The sequence below is a fragment of the Nannobrachium achirus genome (assembly GCF_963921795.1).
Source record: "Nannobrachium achirus genome assembly, chromosome: 3".
In the NCBI taxonomy this organism is placed as follows: domain Eukaryota; kingdom Metazoa; phylum Chordata; class Actinopteri; order Myctophiformes; family Myctophidae; genus Nannobrachium; species Nannobrachium achirus.
In genome coordinates this window covers 60,105,659-60,133,446 of record NC_137812.1, presented here as the reverse complement: position 1 = coordinate 60,133,446, position 27,788 = coordinate 60,105,659, and the positions used below count along the sequence as shown (strand labels likewise).

Sequence of the window (27,788 nt, the reverse complement as noted above, 5' to 3'; positions counted from 1 at the left end):
GAAGTGTCTGCTTTTAGTTATCTCATTGCTTACTGAAGGTACTTAAGAGATGCATGCTTGCATTTTCTCATCTCCTTCCTGTCTGCGATGTGTGCTTGTCTCTCTCTCTCTCTATCTCTCTCTCTCTCTCTCTCTCTGTGTGTGTGTGTGCCTGGCTCCAACTGTCTGTCTGTTTGTGTGTCGAAATGTAATATGACAGAATATCAAAATGAGGGAAAGACAGTGTGACAGTGTGTTCCATCCCAGCTGAAGTTAGCATGAGGGCCGTGGCTTCTCTGTGTGTTAGGCTGGGAAGAATGCATGGCTGCTCACAGCTCATTACTGAATTACTGACTCTCTGTGTGACCTTTGTGTGTGACTGCATTAGCAATACCAAAGGCATGCTGTTGCTAAAACATAATTGCCCCTTCAGAATGATTTCAAGCACACGCATATAGAGTAGACGCATGCACACACAGCAGATAAACCTACATAATATCGAAGTCACATGATTCAGAGTGTGCAGTTATTTACTCTAGGAACTCTTCCGTAACCTTGGTGACTAAAATAAGTGGTGAAACCATAGCCTACTCTGTGTACAGAGGCAGCTCCCCACACCCCCGCCCCTATTCTTACTCCATTACTTGCTTTGTTGCATCATTATACACCCTTGATACAAGTGAATTGATATGTGTTAATAAATGGAAAGGAAATATTTGTATTTGTGCGAAGAGCACTTTAAAACAATTCATATAACTGTATTTTTACAACCCTTGTTTTCCTCAATATTGCTTCAGGCCATGCTTTCAGGATTTTTCCATTTATGGGAAATTTATTTTTTTAATATGGGATATCCAGTGTTCCTTGGTTCCCACTAACTAAGTTTAGTTAGTTTTTTTCCGGCCCAGGGGATGGAAACACACGGAAAGATCACCAGAAGAATCGGGGGAGAGAGGACTGGATATTTGGGGGGAAACACGTAGGAGTAGGGAGAGAGAGAGAAGGAGAGAAGGAGAGAGAGGGAAAGGAGATTGGATTACTTACTGGCAAAACTCAAGCATACAGCAGCAGCTGTTTAGATGAAGTGCTAGTCATGATGTCCCTATTTCTCTACAACCCCCCGCCTCCCCCCATCTGTCTGTCTCTCTGTCCCAACACCCCCCCCTCTCTCTCTGCCTTTAGTACCCCTTCACTCTGAGCCTCTCCCCCTCTCTGTGTCACTAGTCCTCCCCCTCTCTCTATCTTTCCCTGGTCTCTCAAGAGAGGGCTCTGTGAATAGCTACTGAAACAGTGCCCAGTAGAGCACAGAGGAAAGAAGCAAGACTAACGGAGAAAGAGGGAGGGTGGGGGGCAGTGGCTATGACACAATACCAGTGTGGAGAACTACTGAGATTCTGTTAGATATAGTGAAAGAAAAGTGCAAGAACAGGGAACTGAATGAATGTGTGCGTGTGTGTGTGTGTGTGTGTGTGTGTGTGTGTGTGTGTGTGTGTGTGTGTGTGTGTGAGTGAGTGAGAGAGAAAGAGAGAGAGAGAGAGAGAGAGAGAGAGAGAGAGAGAGAGAGAGATTGGGAGAGAGAGAGAGGAAATAGAAGGGCGGAGAAATCCAAGAGAAAGAGTGAGGCGGGCTCAGAATGAGAGACTGGACCAGACGCGGACCAGACACAGTACGAGGAGGAGAGCAGGCTTTCTCTCTAACTTGTAGATAAAACAGCCTGGTGCTCTATCTTTTGGTTTTCTTTTACTTTCTCTTCCGCCACGGCATCTTGGATTTTATGAACACTGACCTTGTATAGTTGTGGAAATAGTTGAGGATTCTACAAACCCATTTTGGAGGGCCCTTTTTTCAAGAGTTCATCTTATGTGTAAAGGCTGTGGGTGCTGACAGAAGGACCAGAGGCAGCAGGAGTGCGACTACACCACCAGAGCTGCTCCACAGCTCTGATACCAGATCAGTTTGAGAGAGCTCAAATCGGCCGGCCTTTGACATGGGGCCGGAGAAGGTGTTACTGATTATTGGTAAGTCTATCAATGACTGTGTGTGTGTGTGTGTGTGTGTGTGTGTGTGTGTGTGTGTGTGTGTGTGTGTGTGTGTGTGTGTGTGTGTGTGTGTGTGTGTGTGTGTGTGTGTGTGTGTGTGTGTGTGTGTGTGTGTGTGTGTGTGTGCGCGCGCGCGCGCGTGCGCGCGTGTGTGTGTGCGCGCGTGCGTGTGTGTGTTCTTTTTCCACATGTGTCTGTGTGTGTATGTGGAACATACACAGACACATACTAGTGCATTGTGTCCAGTATTGGGTGTAAAGGGTAAGAACAGATAGCATTATTGTTCCTCATGCATGGAGGGAGAGTCTCTAATGACCGTCTGCTGTACTTCCACTAGTGCGGTGGTTTTCAACCAGTGGTCCAGGGACCACCAGTGGTCCTTGAGGGGGTTCCAGGTGGTCCCCAGCTAAATGATGGAGAGTAACCAAATGGACCCTTATAGATCTTTAACTATTGAGATTGTAAAATGAAATCAAATGTAATTTTATGCTGTGCTTTTATGTTATGTTATGTTACATTATTTTAAACATCTGCATTACTCAATTTACAAGAAGTCTACACGATTAGAGAATGTAGAAGAATTATTGTTATTTGTATCAATGTTTGCCTGTTATCTCTCCTATGGTAACACATCGATACAGCATGGAATTATGGACCTAATCTTATCCAACAACAACAACAAAATATTCTACGTTTCATGGGTCTGAGAGCCAGAGCCTACATCTCATCAAATGGTGGTCTGAGGCCCAAATGCCAAATAGATAATGGACCTTGATGTGGAAAAGGTTGAAAACCACTACACCACTAGTGGCTTCAACCAGTGCAATACAGGCCAGCCAGGGCACATACTTTGATTGGCTGTTAGTGGAACTGGTGGTCAATGAAACACTCCTGCGAATGAAAAAAATAATCTTTGATTTCATGCTGCTTTTTAATTCACATCTGAATTCAAGTCTTTTGCATGGCTGTTACCAGGCTGATAAACTGCTAGTGTAGCCTACTGTGACAGTATGTGAGACCAGGGAGTGTTCAACCACAGAGGAAGTAATATTGCTGTTTTGCATGAATAAGAGCTGTCAGTGGGTGACAGGTAGAATGGGTGTGCATGCCTATTTTGCGAGAGAAAACAAGCCCAAAAGAAGCGACTATAGGCCACATGAGCACGAGCGTGCACGGCTATTTGAGCAGCAGATCTACAAGTTTACAATGCATCGCGATGCGTTGCATTGCGAGCTTGTTGATCTGCTATTTTCCAAAAAACATCTTGAAAGAAACGTGGAATGTTTTTATATCATTTTAAATAAATCTTAAATGGGGATCTCACCAAATATTTCCAGATCTAATGGGGGTCTGCGGACAAATACATGTTCATCTGCGGTTCCTTAACATTAAAATGTTACCCTAACCCCCCCCCCCCCACACACACACACATACACACACACACACACACAAAATGCAATCTGTAACTAACTATTAAAGTAAAACAATCCTAAAGTCTCTCATTATAAGCAGCTATAATGAGAGACTATGTGGAGTCATTGTGCAGGCCGTTTGTGCAGCAGCAGTATCTCCTTCAAAACAAGGTAGTAAAGCGGAACAGAGGTCAGTTACTTAACTTCAACCTCCTCTGGTTCCACAGTTTCAGTTTTGCCCGGTAACAGTCGGCTGTCAGTCATGCTGCTTGAGCCTGACAGAAGCTCATCCCTGTCTGTAGCAATTATCTTTACCAGGATATCACTGGTGATGGTCTAGTTGAGTTTATTTGCACAATAATGTGGATACAGGCCTGGACCGTTGGTGTAGCGGTCCAGGCACCTATAGCCTGACAGTGTGTCACAGGTTTGAGTCCCGATCCCGATGGCCTCTCCTGCACATTCCATCTGTCTCCCCATTTCCTGTCAGACTACTATCCTATCAATAAAGTCATAAAAGTTCAAAAAGAAGAATGTGGATACAAGTATTGTACATTCAGTGAAAAAAAGACAGGAAATGAAGGACGCCTAAAGGGCTTATTTGGAGTTCTCTCTTCAATAAACAAATAATAATAAAAGAAACAACATAATAATCTAACAAAACAAAACCATACAACCACACATAACACAAGTATGATCTAAAAACACAAAACAGGCATAAACGATAGCAAATAAAAGTAAGTTAACATGAAAATGAGATTATGTAAAATAACATTTAACTAGTCCTTACCCCGTTCAAAGATATGAGCTCCGAAATGATGTGCAGTGTGTGGGTTATGGGATGCACTGTGCACACAGTATATGAGGGATGGAAAGTAACTTTTACTGGTACTTGCATGATAATATGTTGGAGCATCAATGTAAGAAATACCCGTTTCGTTTAATGGCTACAGAGATACTGTGTACCGATCTGCATGATTTTTGGACAACATCTGTAACAGGGCCAGACCCCCCCCCCCCCCCCCACACACACACACACACACACACACACACACCCCGTTTCGTTTAATGGCTACAGAGATACTGTCTCCCCCCCCCCCCCCCCCCCCCCCAGCCCGCCCGCCCGCCCACCCGCCTGCACACACACCCGCCTGCCTGCACACACACACACACACACACACACACACACACACACACACACACACACACACACACACACACACACACACACACACACACACACACACACACACAGAGCTGGTTAAACATTTTGCCTCATGCTAGATGCAGAATAGATGTGTCTCAAGCTAGATGCAGAATAGATAGTAGATACACCATAAAAATGCTAATATACAGCATATGATTTGTGAAAGTGACAAACGGGCTTCACAGTTATGTCAGGTGTGTTCATATGCTAATGGTGATGCGATTTCAGATCAATTGCTCCAGCCACTGAGGAGAAACGCTGCTTCAGACAGACACTCACTCAGACATTCGCAAAATTATAGTATAGATAGAATAATCATAATTTCAAGATGCATTTTTATTTAAAAAAGAAGGCAATTCAGATGACCTCAGAATACTAGATATAAGATATTGGATGGTGATGCCAAAATGATTAGGATCCCCTGAATGATTCATGTATTTTATCACGGTACATATTAATGAATTACTACAGTTTCATTTTTACATTGGTTTTGTCGAAGCCACAAAGAAGTTATTCAGCCTTCTTTGAGAAACTAAACTCAAAACGACCTCTTTAATCCTTTTCATTGCTGCTTTCACAATGACGAGATCGTGCTTCAGGGCCACCATTTACAGGAAGTCAGGCATGCACACACAGTCACACACACACACACACACAAACACACACACACACACACGCACGCACGCACGCACGCACGCACGCACGCACACACACACACACACACACACACACACACACACACACACACACACACACACACACACACACACACACACACACACAGTGTAAGATAAATCCTTGCTACTGGAGGGGGTGTTTTGTCTGCTTGTCTGCAAGAGATATGACTCTGATTTATACTTTGTCATACGATGCTATTGCACCCCGAGAATAGCCGATCTACAAGCTCACAATACGTTGCATCCACAACGCGTTGTGATCTTGTAGATCAGCTATTTTGGGCATGTGACACCGTTGTACAATGGGACATAAAATAGGCAGTATAGAGGATCAGCATCTCTGGAACAGGGGAAGACCATTCATGGGTCATATAGTCATACTGTTGACCAGGTGACTAAACCGAGCTCATGGGGGCTTTCATGATGATAGTGGCGTACAGTATGTGTACGTGTGTACACATGTGTGCGTGCGCGCGCGTGTGTGTGTGTGTGTGTGTGTGTGTGTACGTGAGTCCATATAATTACAGTTGAGTTCTTTATATCATTTAATTGCATTTTGAATTCATGCTGATCTTCTTCATGTTCATTTAAACATTTTTGTAGGTTAAAATGTTGTCAAAATGAAAATAACAATTATGAAGGTGAAAAGGCTATCTTCAGGCCTGGGGACCAAAAGCTGGGGAGAACGATCAAGTGATAACTTAGATGCACCTGTGGGTGTCCAATACAAATATCTCTCCAGATATTTGCATTACTGGTTTTTAGCAGCATTTTATGGTTAGAATCATAGGCGATTTTAAGGGGTGTCCTAGGGTGCACGTGCACCCCCTGGCCGCCAGGCGGCCATTTTTTTTTTATTTTTTTTTTGTAATGTAACTTTATTTTATAATTATTAAATAAAACAGTGATCGTGATTTGTAAAATGTGCGCAAAAAGAGAGGTGGAGGGGCAAGTATTTCAGCTTGCTTGCTTGCAATGTAAGACCTATCAGCTTGCTTGGCGACGGCGCTGTTGGCAGACTTGGCAGGCACTGTGGGTGGGCTGTGAGATTGACACCTGTCTGTGCTGGCCGGCTGTGTGACTCTCTGATATGATGACCCACAATTCCGTGATTTCCTTATCTGTTTCCGCCCGTCTAAAACAATATGGATACAGCAGCAGAGCAGCAATAATGGCGAAACGAACTATAAATACAAAGACAATTGACCAATTCTTTATAAAAAAGAGCAAACCCAGTGCCACAACCGATAATTCATCATCAGGAAATGTGAACACGGGTTCACTCGACACTGACAGTAATGCTAATGAACGTGAACCAGAGGAGGTGGACGGAGCTTGCAGCAGCAGTGATCCAGCCACCGACATCACTGTGGAAGGCTCGCCGTTGCCGGAGACCGAGGCCCCGGTTCATCCACAGCAAGCAAGCCCCACTCCAGACTCAATCTGTTGTTACCCCAGGCCCAGACCCAGAGGAGCCAAATGAAGCCAACTTTGTTCATGAAAGAGACCCTTGCCATGGCCCGGATAAAGCCAAGCAGTTTTTGGCTTTGGGTCCATATCAGCCAGAAGATGTAGAATGTCCATTAAAGGCCGCTGGCGAAAAACAACGCAAATTCAGAAAGGAGTGGTTTAAAGATTTTGCCTGGCTGGAGTATAGCGTGCGCCATGACCGGGCGTTCTGCTTTCCATGTCGGGGCTTTGGTTCTGAGAACGCCGAGCAAGCTTTCAGGAGGACAGGTACATAAAGACACATCTCTGTTTACACAATGCTGTTGTACTCCCTCCAAGTGCATAGTCTATTATGTTATGAGCGCAGTTTCTCTACTTTGAGACAACTAAAAACGTATTTACGGACAACCATGACTGATAAAAGAGTGTCAGATATAGGCATTTTACAGATTGAGAAAATACACGAAATTAAAGTGCAGAAAATAATTGAAAGGTTTGCAAGTACCAAAACCCGGAGGCTGCAGTTCATTGTGTAATAAGGATGTGTCTACTATTTGTTTTTGTGAAATGCTTATTTGACACTGTAAATGACTGCTTGATTGCTTGATGAATGATGATTAACTTGATGTTTGGCTTTATATGTCCTGGCTGTGCTGCCTCTGTCTGCAAAATAAGTAAATAAATCCTATAGATAGACAAATGGTGTCTAGAAAAAGAAGCACCTGTTTTACACTTTTTTTTGTTTATATTGTGTTACATTTGGGTACAAAATTAACTGCAGAAATCCGCTAAAACAACATTACAAAACCGCTAATATCCGCAATTTTTTTCGCGTGCGGCGTCGTGCGCGCGTGCATGAGGTAATAGAGGTCGTGCACCCCCTGCTGGAAGAGGCTAGAATCGCCTATGGTTAGAATGTTTCTCCATATGGGCTGGGACTGTTTGGCATGTAGTGTTAAAAATACTAGGGAATTAATACTGTCTTGTTTTATTCCACAGGGTTACTGTGTATGCTGAAAAGATGTGACTCGCTGGATTGTAAAATTGGGGAAATAAAGAAGGGAAGAAAATGTTTTGGTAATGATGACCTCATGATCTTTATCTATTTGTTTTGTCATATTTCTGTTGGTCCATTGACCAACAGAAGCTGTATGGCTATAATAAGACTATAATAAAACCTGTGGTTCCATATTTTCAAAGTATATCTTACAGATACAGATTATTTTACAGATCTCCAGAGATTTTCTCAAAAATATATTTTTGGCAAATTTAAATTTGGAAAAATCTAAAATCCAAAATGTATTTTTGTGTTAGTCACTTCTTTGCAACTTTTTCAAAATTTGTAAAAAAGGAAAAAATAAAAAAAGAGCGAGTGGACGATGGGGTGCAAATAGGGATCGTGCTCGAAACCCGGACCCGTTACAAACTTATTGAGTACCCGTATCCTTTGGCTTGTCGAGCCTGTTATCGAGTATAGGCGCCCATGACAATCAAGACGAGGTGATCAAAAAATAAATCGAATCACCCACACTGGCACAAACATGTCAGTCTAAAAGTGTATTGATACCTGCCAACCAGGGCCCCAGGAAAAAAGATTACGCCTTCAAAGTGACAGTTTCTTCAATATTATTTTTCAATAACTGTATTTGAAGGCCCTAATAAAATGTAGTGATATATTTAGGTTAAATTAAATTAATTTTCTGTTTCTAAAGAGCTAAAGAAACATGGAAATGTTATAGTAATTATTACAGTACTATTCATAATAGCCAGTAAAAAAAGATACCAGTTCAGTTCAGAATGTGTTGTCTTTTTTTGTTGTCTTTCCACAAAATATAAAAAAAATGCTTAATAGTGGTGCCCAGTGCAGATGCATGTAATCCTACTTCAGCTGTTAAAGTTAAACTCAAAAGATCCAAGACGCTCTCATGCAAAGTCAAAATGTCTTTATTAATGTTGCTAATGCGTGGGGAACAGCATCTAGGTCTTCCTCAATCTGGTTCTGATGTAATCATATTCCTGTCTTTTGTTAACTTTTTTTTTTCTCTGTTTTTGTGTAAATGTACAGATGTGGATGAGTGTGTAAACATTACTGATATCTGTGGAAAAAATGCAACCTGCGTCAACACAAATGGGAGCTATTATTGTCAATGCCAGAAAGGGTTCAAGATTGAGGGAGTCAACCACGATAAAGTAAACTTTACCACTGAAACTGGACAGTGCATAGGTGAGTGTGTGTGTGTGTGTGTGTGTGTGTGTGTGTGTGTGTGTGTGTGTGTGTGTGTGTGTGTGTGTGTGTGTGTGTGTGTGTGTGTGTGTGTGTGTGTGTGTGTGTGTGTGTGTGCGCGTTTGTCTTTGTTTGTGTGTGTGTGTGTGTGTGTGTGTGTGTGTGTGTGTGTGTGTGTGTGTGTGTGTGTGTGTGTGTGTGTGTGTGTGTGTGTGTGTGTGTGTGTGTGTGTGTGTTTTTCTTTTTTCTTTCAGAGGTTACACACTTCTAACATATGGACATACTAATTTGAAGATGTCTCCTTTCTTTCTCTCTGGCAGACATTAATGAGTGTATGGACAACAAGGAGACATGCATACGCCCTGCCAACTGTACTAACCTGATTGGTAGCTACACCTGCACCTGTCTGTCAGGATACAACTACACCAGTGATGGCTGCATGGGTGAATTTAAAACACAACAAAAGAAAAACATACTTCAACAGTTAAGGGGAGACATGCCAGGTGAAAACATGTAAAAATTCAAAATGTAAAAAATTGAGATTTTTTACTATTTTGCTTCCTAAACATGTCTTCTTTCAAACTAACCTTTTCATACAGGATGTAAGTAATCAACTGGAAAAGTTTAATTGTGGTAGCTATTAGTTTTTTTTACCCTATTCACCTGTAGTGTCTCGCCTTAACACATTCCTGCACCCCAGTGTCTCTCTCTATCCCCCCACGAATATTCGAGTCAATGTGAATATGAATGAATGAATACATGTATTAACTCATTGAATGCCCTTTTCAAGATGGCCGCCAAGTACCAGGATGCCACGTTCCTAAATTTCTAGTGCACGGATCAATTTTTAGTGCACGGATCGTGCACGCCCATGCACCATATATGCACCATATGTGTAGTACTTTTTAACAGCTTTCAAACAAAAAAATCCGCTTGGAAATCCGTTCAGGCATTCATGAGATAGAAGCCTTCAAAGTCAGACAAAACAAACACTGCCACCTTCCTAAATTTCTAGTGCACGGATCAATTTTTAGTGCACGGATCGTGCACGCCCATGCCTAGATCATGCACCATATGTGTAGTACTTTTTAACAGCTTTCAAACAAAAAAATCCGCTTGGAAATCCGTTCAGGCATTCATGAGATACAAGTCTTCAAAGTCAGACAAAACAGCCATTTTTGACATTTTGAAAGATGTGTTTGTTATGGGGCTAAACATGCAATTTCGCAATTGCGATCATGCCTAATACATTTGAGGCATTTTTAGAAATTTTTTCATAAAAAAAATGTTTGAAAAAAAAAAAAAAAAACATTTTTTTTTTTTTTTTTTTTTCAAAATGGCTTCCAACTCGGGAAACTCGGGCTGTGGCAGCCTGGGAGTACTGTAATAACTCGTGAAACTCGTGCCTTGGCAGTCAATGAGTTAAGTCTAATGCTTCGACATAGCAGAACATAACTGCATTGTTGTTGAATATTGTCCTAAATGCATCATCAAGTATGTTCTCTTTCTCCAACCCCCAAACACCCACTACCTCCACCCCCTCCTGCACCATCCAGACATAGATGAATGTAAAGATAAAGACATTTGTGGCGTGAACGGGACGTGTAAAAACCTTGGCGGGAGCTACTGGTGTAATTGTTCTGTCGGCTACAGTAACTACGGCAATAAAAAGACCCCGTGCTCAGGTGAGAGATCCATCACACATGATTTTCAGTTCCCAGCTCTTGTTTCCTTGCACAGTTTTGAGATTTCAGTTTTGGTGTCCTCCAGTTATCCTTGCCCTGGAGGACATGTTTTGTATATTTAAGGGTGTATCATATGTTTCTTTTAATTGGTGCTTTTATTTTTTGTAATTATCCAAACGTAGAGTGCCACCATTATCCCATTCACTGCGCTTTATTTTGAAGAGCCCCGGAAGCCCAGATCGTGTCCATGTTGTGTAAATTCACTATATTCCGGAAGTCGACGGAGGTGTTTACTTTTACACAGAAATCTAAAATCCTAACCGCGGCCAACCGCCGCGGCCCAGTGTTGCGTGAAAAAAAGCGTGTTTCTGTGATCGAAGAGTTTTTGGAGAAAGATTCAGAGATAAAGCTGTTTCTTTGCAGTGCAATGAATAGGAGCCTATGGAGATTACACGGTTCCGAATTACGTCATCGCCCTAGCCTTACATTAAGACTTTCCTGCCGAAACCTCCGCATTGTGACGTTGGGGCGACGGCAGGATAGTCTTACAGACTTGTCAGACAGTTCGGGGGGATGGTCGGCAAAAGTGGAACAGCGGCTCTACACATGCACACATGCGAAATATAGGACTCCGTAGTAGTTCTCCAACTACTAAACAACTAAATTGGAAGCCTTGTTTAATGTATTAGTCCGTATTTTTAAATGAAAATAGTTTTTAACAAGTGTACTGCTTTTCCTTGTTTGCTACAATGTTAGTTGCAACAGCGCCTGTTGGTGGCTGGGAAGCATTATTGTGCATTCTTACATATACATCATGTCCTTGTATGAGCGAATGGGTGACTCGATCAACGTCACGTGATAAGTGCAGCCATGTTTAACCAAACCAGTGACACTCCGACCCACACTTGGTAAAAACATTTTTTATTGAAAAATATGGACTAATACATTAAACAAGGCTTCCAATTTAGTCGCAAACATTTTACAGGACTAGTTAGGAGTCCTATATTTCGCATTTGTGCATGTGTAGAGCCGCTATTGCAGTTTTGCCGACCATCCCCCCGACCTGTCTGACTAGTCGGTAAGACGCTTCTGCCGTCGCCCCAACGTCACAATGCGGATGTCCCGGCAGAATCATCTTAATGTAAGGCTATCATCGCCCCAGTCTGGCTTTCCTAGTGGTATCAGCAGTTGACCGGAGGTGTTTTCACCCGTCTCTTAGCAACAATAGTTGGAACCAACATATCATCTAGAAACAACATGAGAAGATGCTAAGCACTTTGGTTAGCAACCAGATTGTTTCCTCCTCTAACAACTGGTCTGTTATCACAGTCAAGATCATGATAGACGCCCACACACTCACACACTCATGCACGCACAAGTGTGTGTGCGGGTGCGCGTGTGTGCGCGCGCCCGCGCGCGTGTGTGTGTGCGTGTGTGTGTGTGTTCGTACGTGTGTGTGTGTGTGTGCGCGCGCGCGCGGGTGTACATGAGTGAGCGTGTGTCCATTTATAATTGTGTGTATGTATGCGTGTGTCCGCTTATTTGCTGCAGTTGAGAATATTGTTAATATTGTTCATGTTTTTTGTCATATATGTGATGTGTTGCAGAGTTGCAGTGTGACCAGTTCAATGCTTCAGGTGCACAGGTGAGTACAGTATATTCGATCGTCAGATCTTTAGCCCACAAAAGTAACAGTATGTAAGATGTGGTGCGATGTACGGTATGAGTGTTTGTAGTGGTGTCAAGACATTTAGAAGACGCTCCAGAGCTAAGGGTTCAAAATGTACTATATTTTGACTTTTTGGGAAGAACAGGTTTTATTATGGAAAGTTCATCGAAAACTCTCTTTCTTTCTCTCTCTCTCTCTCTCTCTCTCTCTCTCTCCAGTCTTCACCAGGCCTGTCTAATATCCTGTCCCTGATGCAGAAAAGCTGCAATGCCCTGACTAATGGAACCCCAAGTCCTGGAGATACACTGCTAGAGGTAGCAATCATGGATACAAAACACACAGATATACACATTATGTCCATATGAATGCCTTTCCCCTACACACACACACACACACACACACATAGACAATTGACTCACATCTCACATCTCCTTGCTGTCTCCTCCTCTGTTGGACAGCAGATGTTTACAGCAGTGGAAGGCGTGCTGGTGTCCCCTGATAACCTTGACAGCAGTGACGAGGTGACTGGCTTGCTTGAGGTAGTGGAGAATGCTATGAGGCTAATTGGACCCCAGCTCAAAGACAACCAGACCCACACGCTAGACACAAACCAGACAGGTACACACACACACACACACACACACACACACACACACACACACACACACACACACACACACACACACACACACAGAGGACTCCATTTTTGAGCGGTGGTCACAACGCTCCTATACGTGGCCGTGTGTGTGGGTCTGTCTGTCTGTCTGTCTCCGTGTCTGTCTGTCTGTCTGTAGCCTGCAGTAACCTTTTCTGACCACACATGTTAAGGGAGGGGCGCTGTTGCACACACACACACACACACATACACACACACACACACACACACACACACACACACACACACACACACACACACACACACACACACACACACACACACACACCACCGCTCAGTTCACACAAGTGTGATTTTTTATAATGGAATCTCTGTTGCTCTTTGAATAGAGGCAAAGCTTGCTGTGAGGAAGGGAAAGACTCCACCCACTGGCTCAATCCATCTGAGCAACGAGAATGCTACTCTAGACACTGACTGGCAGACTGCAAGCGGGACTGGAACATACCCAGGTAAACTCCTCCACAGTGGTGAGCAGAAGATTTACCTCCGTGTTCAGGAAAATGCTACCCCTCCAAGTCTGATCTCTGCTAGGCCAGGCTGTAGCATAAAATATACCTATTTCCTCCCGCAAGGGGAATTCAGTATTTTCAACCCAAGACAGCTGATTCGCTTCCCACAAGGAGCATGTGAGCAAGTAGGGGTTAAGAGTCTTGCTCAGGGACACACATCGACATTGCTACCCTGGCCTGGAATCGAACCTGGGACAACCCAGTCAGGCTCTGGTTCCCCCGTCAGGCTCCCTAACCATTCAGCTATGCCGCCCCCAAAGCAGCAGTCATTAGTGCAGCGACTAGCAACGCCTCTCTCCTTTCATGCTCATACAGAATAGTGTGTTCCACAGGTTTTGCTCTAGCTGCGTTGGTGAGCTACAAGAATCTGGAGAAGTCTGTTAACCACTCCTTTGGTAATCTCAGCCAACAACAGAAGGATGGCGTGGATCCCGACTACCAGATCTACTCTAAAGTGGTGTCAGCTGTTGTCTCCAACCCTTCCACGAAACACCTGGACAAAAATGTCAGCCTCACACTGAGACACCTGCAGGTGAGCCAATAGCAGCGGTCTGCATGATACAGACTGAATAGTTGTTAGATGCATGAAAACCCTCTAACTGAAGTTGCTAACACAAAAGGAACAACTGGGAAGTACTCCATTACAGGTAGCCCAGTGCCTTCTCAATAATCGTGCGTAAATATTTGTATACTTAGTACGCTGTCCTCTGAGCCACCTCCAATAGAGTATGTGTGTTACCAGGGCAACGGTTTCAAACAGGAAGTTCACAAAGGATGGAACATTGATTTCTTACAGCCTGAAACCACCAATACCACATCCATCTGAGATGCATGCTAACACCACCTTTCACTGTGTTATTTTGATCAGTTCCATCAGTCAAATGTCAAATTCACATCAGCTGGGGACAGCCAGATGAGAAGGCAGTGCAAACGGCACCTGAAATGTATTGCTAACAACAATGAGAATTTATGATGACTTACTGTACAACAGATCATTTAGTGGAAATAAAGTAGAGAATCTAACTTATAGAAACACATACCGTAGCCTGCCATATTGATATAGGGTATGTGTCTATTGTTTATTAGGAGAGGAAGGATCTTCAGGAGGGGCAAAATCCCCGACCGACCTACAAGGCGAGTTTCATCTGTGCCTACTGGAAGGCTGAGAATGGTGGCGATGGGGCCTGGGCCACAGATGGCTGCACCCAACAGTCTACCAACGCTACACACACCGTGTGTCACTGTGACCACCTCAGCAGCTTCGCTGTGCTCATGGCCCTCTACCCACTGGAGGTGAGGAAAGGCTCGTACACGCACGCACGCACGCAACGCACGCACGCACGCACGCACGCCCGCACACGCATGCACGCACGCACGCACGCACACGCACACACACACACACACACACACACAGGACCATAATTTAATAAAATGCATATCATGGTGATTGAAAGAAGACTTTAAACTAGCGACTGGAAGCATAACGTATTATGACAATTAATAGGTTCATTAAGGTAATAAAACAAAGTGTAAAATTTGGCAAAAACCCATCCTAGTGACCAGCAGGGGGGAAACTAGCGTCCATTCCTTAGAAATTGTATTTCCTATATGGTTTCATCTTAATTTTGCGGTCCTTCCCCCTTGGCTGTAACAAGGAAGAAATAGGACCCAGACGCTAAGATACTGAAGTCTTTTAGGGAAGGCATCAGGAACTAAATAAACATTACATGACGTAACTTAAACATGGAGAATTAGTGAATAATTGGCAAAACGGATAAAAAAAGAATTGTGCATGGCCATTGCCTATTAAGGGGAAGAATGCCTTCTACACACTTTCATTCTGTCACGAAAACAAACTGAGAAGCAGATTGTTTCTATGTTTTAATAAAGAGGTTTTTACCAAGGACTCCACAGAGACTGGATGACTGGCTGACTGGCTGGTTGGTTGGTTGGTTGGCTGGCTGTCTGCCTGTCTGTCTGGACACTAGGCTACCAGTCATAGAGAGATGCATCATGTTTGGAACTGAACTGAAGCTGATGAGGTCATGGTCATGAGTGGAGGCCACCAATATTTCTCACACACTCCATACTGATCTACTGTCTTCCACACCCCATTCATTTCTAATGATGGTGTTGTTGCTAAACAGAGTGTAGTTCATTGCAAGCGGCTCTTTGTTGTTGTAACAGAACATTTGTTTTAGCTGCAGTTGTTAGCGTTAGTCGGAGGCATCCTGCATCAGAGGAAATAATGTGCTGTGGTTTATAGGTGTGAAAACAGTCCTCTCTCCCCTTGTATGATGTTAGTGAGTACAGTAAACAATGTAACTATCCACTATTACATTAATGATGTTAGTGAGTACATATAATCTACAGAAAACAACTGAACTATTCACTATACATGTATGACGTTAGTGAGTGCATAATGTACAGCAAACAACGTAACTATTCACTATTAAATGTATGATGTTAGTGAGTGCTATTGCATACAGCAAACAACTGAACTATTCACTATTACATGTATGATTTTAGTGAGTGCATACATTATACAGCAAACAACTGAAATATTCACTATTACATGTACAATTTGAATGTACAATTTACAATTACAACACACGCACGCACGCACGCACGCACGCACACACACACACACACACACACACACACACACACACACACACACACACACACACACACACACACACACACACACACATGCACTCACCACAGGGGCGAAATTAGACCTTATTCCGCATGGGTTTTCAGATCAAAAGGGCCCTGTACAGCTGTGAGGGGGGCCCATAGATTAGAAGATTAGAGACCCCTAATATATTGGAAATGACAAAATACAATAGCCTATTCATTTATATGTAGAGCGGCCATAAAACCTCGACACTGTCGCCAGTAGGGGGGGCCAATGGGTTTATAAAACCCATCAACCCAAATTATGCTACTCACAAGTAAACCTGCTGCTGTCTCTTTCTCTGTGCAGTATTCCTTTGAGCTGGAGTTGCTGACCACGTTGGGACTGGTCCTCTCCCTGCTGTGTCTGGCAGCATGCATCCTGACCTTCGGCTTGTGCCGCTCCATACAGGGCACCCGCACCACCATCCACCTGCACCTCTGCATCTCCCTCTTTATTGCTGACTTGATCTTCCTCGCTGGCATCTCAAAGACCAAACCTGAGGTATACTCAGTCAATGTAACCAGAGTTGAATTAACGCTCCGCTTTTTACTGTGTAGAAATTAGGCGGTGCGAGGCGTTGTGTGCTTGTAGATCGGCTATTTTCACTAGTCTAAATCATTACAAAACAAACGGTTTTGGACATACAAGGTTTCCACCCGACAGCAAGAATATGTCTAACTATACCAACAAAATATACATTTTAGGAAATATATAAAGAGTAACTACTGTATATTTTTATTGGCCAAAAGTTTATTGTAAAAATAGTTCCTCCTAAATAACTTTAAAACGTGATACACGTGTGAAATCATATGATCTTTCAGGGTGGTTGTCGGCTCGTGGCGGCCTTGCTCCATTACTTCTTCCTGGGGTCGTTCAGCTGGATGCTGTTGGAAGGGGTCCAGCTCTACCGCATGGTGGTCCTGGTCTTCAATGCCACCATTCGACCTCTCTACATGTATGCAGTGGGATATGGAACGCCCCTGGCCATAGTGGTGATATCTGCCATCAGCAGGAATACAGGACATGGCACAGAAAAACAGTAAGCATGTGGAAAAAGCAGTGCATGTGCATGTGCGTGTGCGTGTGCGTGTGTGTGTGCGTGTGTGTGTGCGTGTGTGTGTGTGTGTGTGTCTCTTAAAACCCTTTATACTTTATTGTACGTCAAATAGTGATCTAATCTTCTGTACAAACTCACCCAGAAAGTGCCACAAAGACAAAAATGAGCGTGTGCACGCATGGCGCCTGCACACTAGCTCCTTATGCTTTGTACTGTAGCTCGTTTGTCCACACAGGCGATGTGGGGTGCTGGGTGGGCTCCCTAGTGGCCACAATCTGGGGCAAAATCTGAATGTTTAATCAAAATAGAAAAATTGTGCAACGCTTGAAAGCATGAAAGGTAAAGGCCGCAGACATTACTTACATTTGTGCCAAGTTTAGAGACAATTGTAATACTGGTCTACCGTGGGAATGTGAACGAACAAACACATGATGTACCTCCAGTGACAAAGGGTTGAGACCCTTTGTAGTTTGCGGACAAACTTTTATGGGTCCCTTAATTCTTTTCTTTCCTACATTTTGTTTTTAATTATTATTATTCATATTTTCAAAAAGCATAAATGCAAAAGCAAAAATGCTCATGAAATGTTCAAAACAAATGCAATCAATAATTTCATGAAGAAATAAAATAAAAATCTAATAAGTTCCATAAAATGTTTACGGATTAGTGGAAATAGCCGATCTACAAGCTCACAATGCGGTGTGAAGTGACACGTTGTGAGCTTGTAGATCTGCTGTTTCCACTTGTTTGGGTCCTGGGCAAAGTCTAATTTCTCTTTTGGGTGTCCGGCTAAAAGTTGTGGGAACCACTGGTCGGCTAAAGCGGATGCTCTACGTAATCTAATGCTCTAATAAATAATGGTGGTGATAACATGAACGTCTTGTGTTGTCCCTGTTAGCTGCTGGTTGTCACTGGAGCATGGCTTCATCTGGAGTTTCTTTGGACCCGTGTGTGTCATCATCATCCTCAATGTGTTCGTCTTCATCATCACCGTCTGGAAGCTGGCCCAGAAGTTCACCAGCATCAACCCAGACCTCTCCAAGCTGCGCAAAATCAAGTCAGTCACTCAGTCTGTACTCTGTACTGTGTGTGTGTGTGTGTGTGTGTGTGTGTGTGTGTGTGTGTGTGTGTGTGTGTGTGTGTGTGTGTGTGTGTGTGTGTGTGTGTGTCCTTGTCCGCGCGTGCATGCATGCATGCGTGTGCGGCTGTGCGCGCTTAAGTGTGGTAATTGTGCTATAATGTGTCAGAGGGCCTCTAGTATGTGTCATGTGTGTTTGTTTTGCTTGCCACTGTAATGCTGCCCACATGATGCAGGCCCCTTCTACACAAGCAAACATTTCTTAAACATGTCTTAAATGAAAGTATCCTGTGACAGGGCAGTATGAATGAGAGAGAGAGAGAGAGAGAGAGAGAGAGAGAGAGAGAGAGAGAGACACTACGGAGTGACTGAGTGACTGAGAAAGAGGAGGGGCATAAGAAGCCGTGGGGCAGCTTTGATGATTATCCCATGGGATTATGAGAAATGGATATAGATGGAAAGAATGTGAGCGGGCTGGAGAGAGAGAGTCGGGGAAGAGAAAATGTAGGGAATGTTTTCACAGCACCGATCGTGCCCTCTACTAATAGTGCTCTTTTCTTCCCACCATTAAATCTCCATTTGGTTTCCACATCTCCCCCCTCCAGTCACCACTGGGTCTCTCTCTCCCAGTCTCTCTTCTTCACACTGAGCTCTCACAGACAATGCAGTGCTGTAGCCTCCAGCTGCGAAACACTATAGTCACTTAATAGTTCAGAGATCTTTGATCTCCGTCCATTGGCTTTCTGCAGATGACATACTGACATACTTACTTACAGATGCTCATGGGAACCATTGTTTTCTGTGAAACTCTTCTTGTTTCTCATTCTGCTCCCTCAAAGCAAATCATCTTGTCTTTCGCTCACAATGTTTTTTGTTTGTTTAGGAAGTATAGAGCCTCAGTTTTGGGTTTGTGTGTATGTGTGTGTGTGTGTGTGTGTGTGTGTGTGTGTGTGTGTGTGTGTGTGTGTGTGTGTGTGTGTGTGTGTGTGTGTGTGTGTCTGTGTGTGTCTGTGTATGTGTGTGTGTGTGTGTGTGTGTGTGTGTGTGTGTGTGTGTGGGGGGGGGGGGTATTCAGACTCATTTAATTAATTCACTTTTATTTATATAGAGCCAAATCACAAAAAAGGGTTATCTCATGGCACTTATGGGAGTATGGTTCAATCTACTTCATCATATCCACTTAGACACCTGCAATATCCTTACTTTGATCTACCAAAAATCACTAAGGAGGTTGGACGAAGGTTCTGCTATAAAGCTCCATCTGATTGGAATGATCTTCCTCTATCTCTAAGCTCCATCTCATCCCTCGGTCGCTTCAAGACTTCCCTTTATTCACAATTGGAATTAACTTATATGTTTTTTTGTCCTGTATGGATTTACACAGTGATGTATTTGTATTGTGCCCCTATCTCTCTTCTATTGCTCATCAGCTGATGGTGTGGTGGGTGGGAGAGGGTGTGTGTGTATGAATTTATCTGTATTCTTGTCTTGTATGTCATTACGTATGTCTAAAGGGAAACACACACTGGACGCAGAGGCGGTGCGGAAGCGGCGCGTCAAAACATACGGCCCCATTATTTTCAACGAACTAACTAACCCACACCGGCGGCGTCAGACGCGCGCATCCGCGGGTCTGCCGCCTCGTCTGCTGCGCCGATACGGCGCTGTTCTATTTTTCCAGCGTTGCCACGTGGTGAACATGTTCTCCCATGGTTCTCCCCACCGGGGGAAATGGATGTGCTGTGTGGCAGCGCGCCGCATCCAGTTGGGGTTACCGCGCGGCACTTAACGTGCGTCGATACCGCGACGCGACGCTGCGCAGCCGTCCGCGTTCAGTGTGTGCTCCCCTTAATGTTCATGTTCTTTTGTTTTTCATGTTTTTGGGTCCCTATTGAAAATGAGATGCTGCATCTCAAGAGGCTATCCCTTCAATACAAATCTTAAATCTGAAATGTAACTTAAAAAGCTGGTGGAGACCTGCTCTATACTGACTGCTGTCAGTACACATGCAGCAGTGTCCTCGATCAACTGGAGAGTCTTTAAAGACTTGGAAAGGGGAAGACAGTCACAGTAAGACTAGTTTCTCAGCATCTTTCTGAGACAGGATGTGCCTATGGTTTGTTATGTTAATATGGTTGTTTCCTCTCTTCTCTCTTGCCTCCCCTCTCTCTCTCTCTCCCCCTTTCCTTTGCTGTTCCCCTCCTCTCCAGAGCTTTCACAGTGACAGCCGTGGCACAGCTGTGCGTGCTGGGTTCGATGTGGGTGTTTGGGGCGTTCCTGTTCACTGAAGGAAAGCCCGTACTGGCCGTGCAATACATCTTTGTTATCCTCAATAGCCTACAGGGGGTGCTAATATTTGTCTTGCACTGCCTACTGTCTAAGCAGGTAATGAATGGGCTTTGTACACACACACACACACACACACACGCACACGCGCACACGCGCACACACACACACACACACACACACACACACACACACACACACACACACACACACACACACACACACACACACACACACACACACACAGCAAGTTACATGTGTACTGTAACGCTCTAAACCAGAGAAAAAAAGTAAGTGACAGTGAGAATGCTCATCATCATTTACAGTATTGATGTTATGCTGCCCTCTACAGGTAAGAGAAGAGTATGTCAGCCTTCTCTCCTGTATCCAGCAGAAGACAAAATACTCTGACTTCAGCTCCACCAACCCTTCTTCCAGTCAGTCTCAAGTAAGCAGTTATACCAGATTTATAGTTATACTCATACAATGGTGCCCTGCGCTGAATCTGCTGAGCTTGTGCTAAGCTTTTACATCTACAGTTTTGGGGCGCGAAACATCGTCTTCATTTTTTCACTGGCTTAACTATCTCTTAACGTGTGTCTTTCAGGGGAATCGGAGCGCTCGTCACACAGGAGAATCTAAAATATGAAGAATTCTACCTCTCCATCCACCGCCATCAATCCAAGGCAATTGATTGTTGGAACCCTGTTTTGCTGGTGTCTAATCTGATGTAGGGTGATGTCTCCTCAAATGTACAGTATATGATCATCATTCTTTCTTCAAAGATAAGCATATGTAGTCCAAGTGAAAATGTTTATTCAGGGAGTTAAAAAAAAAAGAAATAAAGCAAGGTACTTTATCATTGATTCACCCACAACATATCACAGTATTGATATAAGCTGTATAGATTCTAGATATATTTATTTCTAAAAGCACACATTATGTATAAGAAAAGGACGTTTTTTTGTGCAATGCTCTGTTCATGTGTTGTTTGAAACACTGACAAGGACAGTTCATGCTGTATTGCTGTATTTTATCTATAAAAACAAAACAAAACAAAAGAAAAACAGAAGAAAAGAAGATGGGCGCTTTGTATGCTAAATGTTCAAAGCGAACAATTTTGTCCAATATTCTTTGAGGGATATGAACCAAAGAAAGCCTATACAGTATGAGAGAGTCTGGTATGTTCCAAGATTCTTTCTTCTTATGAGCACTTTCTCTTCTCTGCCAAAAGAATCCCATTCATGACGTCTGCATACGTATAGATTGTAATGACATGGGCTGTCACGATTATGACATTTTACATTCAAATTTTACACAAATAATTGCGATTAACGATTTAATTGTGTTTTTGTCGTTGATAATTACATTTCTGTTTGGCTTTTAGGCTTTTTTGAAGTTGCACATGGCAGATATGAAACGTAACCTAAATATACAAAGAATTTAAGGACATATTTGATAACTTTACACTTTAAAAAGAACATTGATAGTGGAAATAGAACTTGTAGATCTGCTATTTCCACTATTTTTTAATTGTTTGAACATGTAGCCTATAAACATTTTTCAACATGTAAACGATTATGAAGATTATCCCAAAATAATGTGATTATGTCAAATAATTGCAATTATGTCTTGCAAATTGCAATTATGTCAAATAATTGCGATTAGACGATTATGTAATAATTGTGACAGCCCTAGTAATGACATGGTTTTGGCTGTTGAACAAAATAAGTGACTTACGATCACTTATGGCTCGTACTGCAAGTCATTATGTTATAATTCACAATCTGTGAATAAGGCTTGTATGTGAGCTTTTGTGCAGTTTTCTTTCGCTATACGGTGGATGCTCATTCCGATGTTTTCTACTCAGACTTATTTTTTTGTTACCACAGCCTATTGCTGAATTGAGGACCCCGCCACTATTCAGAGTGGTGATCTGGACCTGTAGGCAAAGATATGAAGCCATAATGTTTGGCATATCGTCATTGTTATTGCACTTTCCTTTGACTGTCGACATTTTTGATCTTTCATGTCAAGGTATAGCCTAATGTTTAAGTGGGGAAGCTCCACGCAGTATTTTCTATTGTATTTTTTTGGTGCGATATGTCTTAAGAAAGGCTTTCCCAGTTTGAATGTACTATATGAACCTATTTTTCTATTTCGTTGTGTTTTATATGTTGGTACTTCTTAAACGTTTTGCTAGAAATTGTATAAAAGCAAATATGACAATACTCTGAATTGTGTTTTTTATGGGTGCAAAATGCAAGAGAACTGAGCACTTTTGTGTATAGTGGGCCGTGTGCAAATCTTGTATGTTTGCACTATGTAACTTTCCTCTTCTAGCCACTGATCTGAACCAGGCTTCCAGCGCAAGTGCTGCCATTTTTACCATTGTGACAATAGAGCCTGCCTGCTTGCTCAGGTGATTCATTTAATCTTGACCATCAGGTCAAAGTTCATGTCCTGTGTCTAGGTGAGACATGACCTCATGCGTGTCCACACATGAAGGATCATAAGGATACGTAACGCCCCAGCCTTACTCCCTTACATTTGAACTAATGTGAGGGTCAACAAAGTGACGTTCTTCTTGCGTTTAGGTCAGCTTATGTACCAGCTTATGTTGGTGGGTTTTGCTGGTGTAAGCTGGTGCTGTTCAACAAAAAAGTGAGCTAAATCTATGAAGGAATACATAATCATGTATCAATTTCATACAGAACAAGTTCAACACTTAAATAATACATACATAAATATAAAAAAACAAACATATAACCCAGTAAGATTTCCATCCCAATATCCTTCAGGTCTGCTGTTTTCACTACTTTAGTGTGACGGCCTTTCGTGATGAAGCGGGGCTTTACATCGCAAAAAAACATGCACATTTGAAACTAGGAGATACGAGGTTTCTGCCCGTAAGTGACGATATGCAACACGGAACAAAACTTAAGAGAGGAGAAGGACCAGAAGGAGTAAAGGAGAAGAGGGGTGAAGGTTTGAAGGCAGGAGTTAATTTGTTCTGGGCTGAATGGGGTCATCAAAATGCCACCTGGCCCAGAGACCTCCAAAACCTTCACCTTCATTATTACATGTGAATTAATAGGAGATTTATAGTAGGAGATATGAGGCTCAAGTTCAAGTTGAGGGCTTTACCGTCTCAAAAAGGAAACTTGACGCTACCTATGCACATTAGAGATATAGATATATAAGATAATACATCTTTTTTTATGGCAGAGATCATGTGACGCGCTGTCCAGGGCCAGCAGTAGGTCCAGCTGCCCATCGCTGTTAAACTCTTGTCACCGTGCCACCTGTCACCCTGGGAGACAAAATACCTTTCTACCAACCATCTTATGTAACAGTCCAAATGGTATGTTTATCTAGCATTTAGATATAATACAACTCCCATACCTGCAAGGAGGCAGTACAGTTAGTTGTGTATAGTCATCAGTCAAACCTCAAGCCAGTAATAAAAAAATAAATCAACAATTTTTATTGCCAATCTTCAGTTACTGGAATGAACCACTTTGCATTGCTTATATTTCACAGTAAAAGTCACAAGATGAAGCTTGATATGATTATCATATAAAATGCAGTATTTATTACACAAGCACAACTTAAACTGTATAAGAAAACATTTAATGTATAAAACAAGATAATTAAAAAACACAAGAGAAATAAAAGATTAAACCATTGTCAATGTACAATATAACACCAATATTTACAGAACTCTTAAAACCAAATATGCAATCAATGTGCAAAAACAAAGGATCATAAAAATATACTTTCTGTACAAAACAACATGACTATACAATTTATTTGATGAATCAAAAGAAAAACTAGGACCCATCTCGTAGTGGTGTCCAACTAATAACCAACATATCTAACTGTCTAACTATCTATCTGTGTAATGTTGGGAGCTTTTAGATCAGCTATTGTCACTAAAATTGAAAAGGGCATAAATTGTCAATTCACAATATTTGAAATTATTCAACCCCCTCTGAAAATTAGGTTTATTAGTGTAGCCACTGTTCCTTTAACTTTGAACTTGTGAACTACCAGTATCCTCAAAACCGTACTTTTAGGAACATTCATTGCTTGATTGTCTGCCAACCATCTTTATGTGTAACATTAAAAGTTATTCAAATAATATTCAAGTTATTAAAAGACATGTATTTGTCATACTAACAATAATCTATGGTCAAAAGTAATGTAGCTATTCAACCCTGTTACTGTCATTTCAACCCTGTTACCATATCATTTTAATCAAAATGAAACATAAATAACTTAATCAGCACACAAGAGTTTGATCTATTGTCCTTTAAAGAGATTAAAGGAAAAGGATATAAAACATTGCAAAGGCACTGAATGTTCCTAGAAGTACAGTTTTGAGCATAGTTCACAAGTTGAAAGTCAAAGGAACAGTGGCTACACTAATGAACCCAATTCTCAGAGGGGGTTGAGGGGGCACAACTGTAGTAGGCTATTTTTGTAAGAATGAGTCCAAGAGTTCCAAGAAATGCTGAGTAAAAAGTAAATTTCTATTTGAAATGAATTGCAGTGAAAGTCAAGTGCTTGGGAGGGGAAAAAAATCAAAGTAAACGTCCAGGTGTCCATCCTCAAACGTCCTGAAGGTCAGGTCTTGGAGATCCTGGCGGGCGCTGACTGCATCTGGGCTCTCAACAACCTCAATCGTTGGCAGGGTCCAGGTGGTCTCCTGGTGGCGACGGCAGCAGATGGTCGTTGGCAGGGTCCAGGTGGTCTCCTGGTGGCGACGGCAGCAGATGGTCCCTGTGGATGGAGAAGAAACACAGGTGTTTTAGTATCAATGTCCAGCTCTTTCTCGACTACAATGCGTAAGTATCTTGCCACATGAGTAAATCATACATAGAGTAAGTTATGTCTCGCCATAACTAAGACAGTTACTAGTTACATACAGTATTATATATTCAAACAATGCAATTCACAACTACAACAAAACATTTAATTACAATATTGTTATCCTTGTTGATATTTATTTTAATTTCATCAAGCTTTAATACAAATATGTACATATTGTAGCATCAGCCCTAAAATTAAGCTTTGTTTGGTGCTCGTATAGGTCGGTAAGCTCTCTCATTAAAGAAATTAAAATAAAAACAAGCATATTTCGCAATTTCATTTAGAGTTTGAGTACATAATTTGTGTACAATGTAACCAGTAATTGTGTCACTTATTGTAAACTCTCTATATGAACGCTTTGCCTCACCTTCCTCCTCTGGGCCATCCTGCTGTTGTTGGGGTCATCGATGAAGATGCACGTCCTAATGCTGGCGACGTAATCTTTATCGATCAGCAGGTGGTGTTTGGGTGGCGGTGACCTCTCTCCTCGGCAGGCAACACCTTGGTGGCATTCTCCATGGCATGAGTCTCCCTTGCAGGTTCTCATTGGTGGCCTACGATTGGCGCCTGTGGTCTGAGAGATGTGCTTCTGCTGGAGGAAGCCTTGCATACCCCTGCAAAAAGAGAGAGATGACAATAAGCAGAGGGTTAGGGTTATGAACTCCAATCAATAAACAAGGTAAATAGTCACATAAAGACAGCACAGAGTAACCTCGCCCACCAGGCTTTCTGAGGGAAAGCCTGGTGATTGTTGATCCGGTCTAGGCGGAAACCACAAGCCGAAGAAGTGGCATCGCTTTGTTTTTTTCCCTCCCTGTTTGTTTCCCCAATCCCTATTAAAATGCTCGAGTAGCCCAGTGTAGTCTTGCCAGTCGCTATAGCCGGGGAGCCACAGGCCCAAAAGCTCAAAGAATAGGATGTTACATGTGATGTCATGACATACTTTTAATTTTAGTTTTTTCTATTAATTTGGTCATCAAGGTCCACAGAATGAGAGGCCTGCTCTGCCGGAAATCCTGCGAAAAAAAGTTATGGCCATTTGTATATTCACTCCATCGACTTCAATATAAAGGAAAGAAACACACAAAAAAAAATGCTTTAAGTAGCATGTGAGGGGTCAAACTAGGGATTCTTGATGATTCTGAATCCACTGCAAGCATTTGTTTTGCATGAAAAACATTCCTTGGGCTAGAAAACGGACCAAAATAACGGTGAAAAGTGATGACTCATCACTTTTCACAGGTTTGAGAGGCTGAAATCTAGCCCAAGGAATGTTTTTCATGCAAAACAAATGCTTGCAATGGATTCAGAATCATGAAGAACCCTTAGTTTGACCCCTCACATGCTACTTTTTTTGGTGTGTTTTTTTCCAGTATAGTGAAGTCAATGGGAAACTTTTTTTCGCAGGATTTCCGGCAGAGCAGGCCTCTCATTCTGTGTACCTTATTGACCAAATTAATAGGACAAACAAAAATTTGGAGTATGTCATGACATCACAGGTCCTCTCTCATTTTGGCCCAGTGGCTCCCCGGCTATCTCTTCAATGGGGAGAAATCCTCCGTCTGGCGGCCCGGCTCCTGCAGAGCCCTCTGGGGCTCCTCCACTTGGGCTCTCCTCTCTCGCCCGGACCTCTCAGTTTGAGACTCCTGGCCTGCACCCTCCCTCTGCAGGGCAGACAGCTCCTCAGCCATGTGGCGGATTTGGACATTACACTGCTCACGCACACTCTCCACCTCTTTCCTGGTGTGGACAGCAGCATCCTGGATCAGCTGCTTAATGGTCTCCTTGGCCTTCTCCAACTCATCACACCTTTGCTTCTCCCTCAGAAGGGCCTGCTCCTTCTGTAACGTAGCCTCTTCGGTGAGCTGAGCGCTGTCGTGGACTTTAGCCAGGGCCTCGTAGCGCTCCTCCTCAAGGGCGGCGCACCTCCCCTGGAGCTCACACACATTTCCCACCCACACTGCCTGCTCTCTGTGCACTGCCTCTGTGTCCTGAGACGCTGCTTTTAACCTGACTTCTAACTGACTCAATGCTGACTGAAGCTGTTGTAGTCTCCAGTCCGAGGCCTCCTTCAGATCCTGAGCCTCCGCTGCGTCTTCCTCCCATCCCTGCATCTGATCCTGTACGGTCTGTAGCCGCTCGGTCATCTCCTCCACTTTGGCTGTGGCGGTCCTCAGCTCCGTCTTGGCCTGCCTGAGCTGGCCACGTAACTCCTCCATCTCCGTGCTCTGCTCCGTCACCATCTTGAGGAACTGCTGGTTGTTCCTACATAACCTTGCTATA

At 42.9% G+C, this 27,788-nt stretch overlaps 1 protein-coding gene across 2 annotated transcripts; it reads left to right on the top strand.

Annotated features, from left to right (window-relative positions):
• The first annotated feature begins 1,638 nt into the window (after positions 1-1,638).
• LOC308280978 (adhesion G protein-coupled receptor E5-like) lies at positions 1,639-22,751 on the top strand. 2 transcript variants are annotated; one of them, XM_080721017.1, is made up of 17 exons: positions 1,639-1,997; positions 7,763-7,840; positions 8,829-8,987; positions 9,308-9,430; positions 10,544-10,672; positions 12,280-12,317; positions 12,560-12,655; positions 12,803-12,959; positions 13,347-13,466; positions 13,859-14,058; positions 14,613-14,819; positions 16,516-16,710; positions 17,031-17,248; positions 18,165-18,323; positions 20,555-20,729; positions 20,983-21,078; positions 21,238-22,751. In XM_080721017.1, exons 1-17 carry the CDS (start codon positions 1,967-1,969, stop codon positions 21,277-21,279), a joined length of 2,223 nt encoding a protein of 740 aa, XP_080577143.1. In that variant the 5' UTR covers positions 1,639-1,966; the 3' UTR covers positions 21,280-22,751. The 2 variants fall into 2 exon arrangements, with proteins under 2 accessions (XP_080577143.1, XP_080577142.1); XM_080721016.1 differs by having other exon boundaries at positions 9,308-9,490.
• Positions 22,752-27,788: the final 5,037 nt, after the last annotated feature.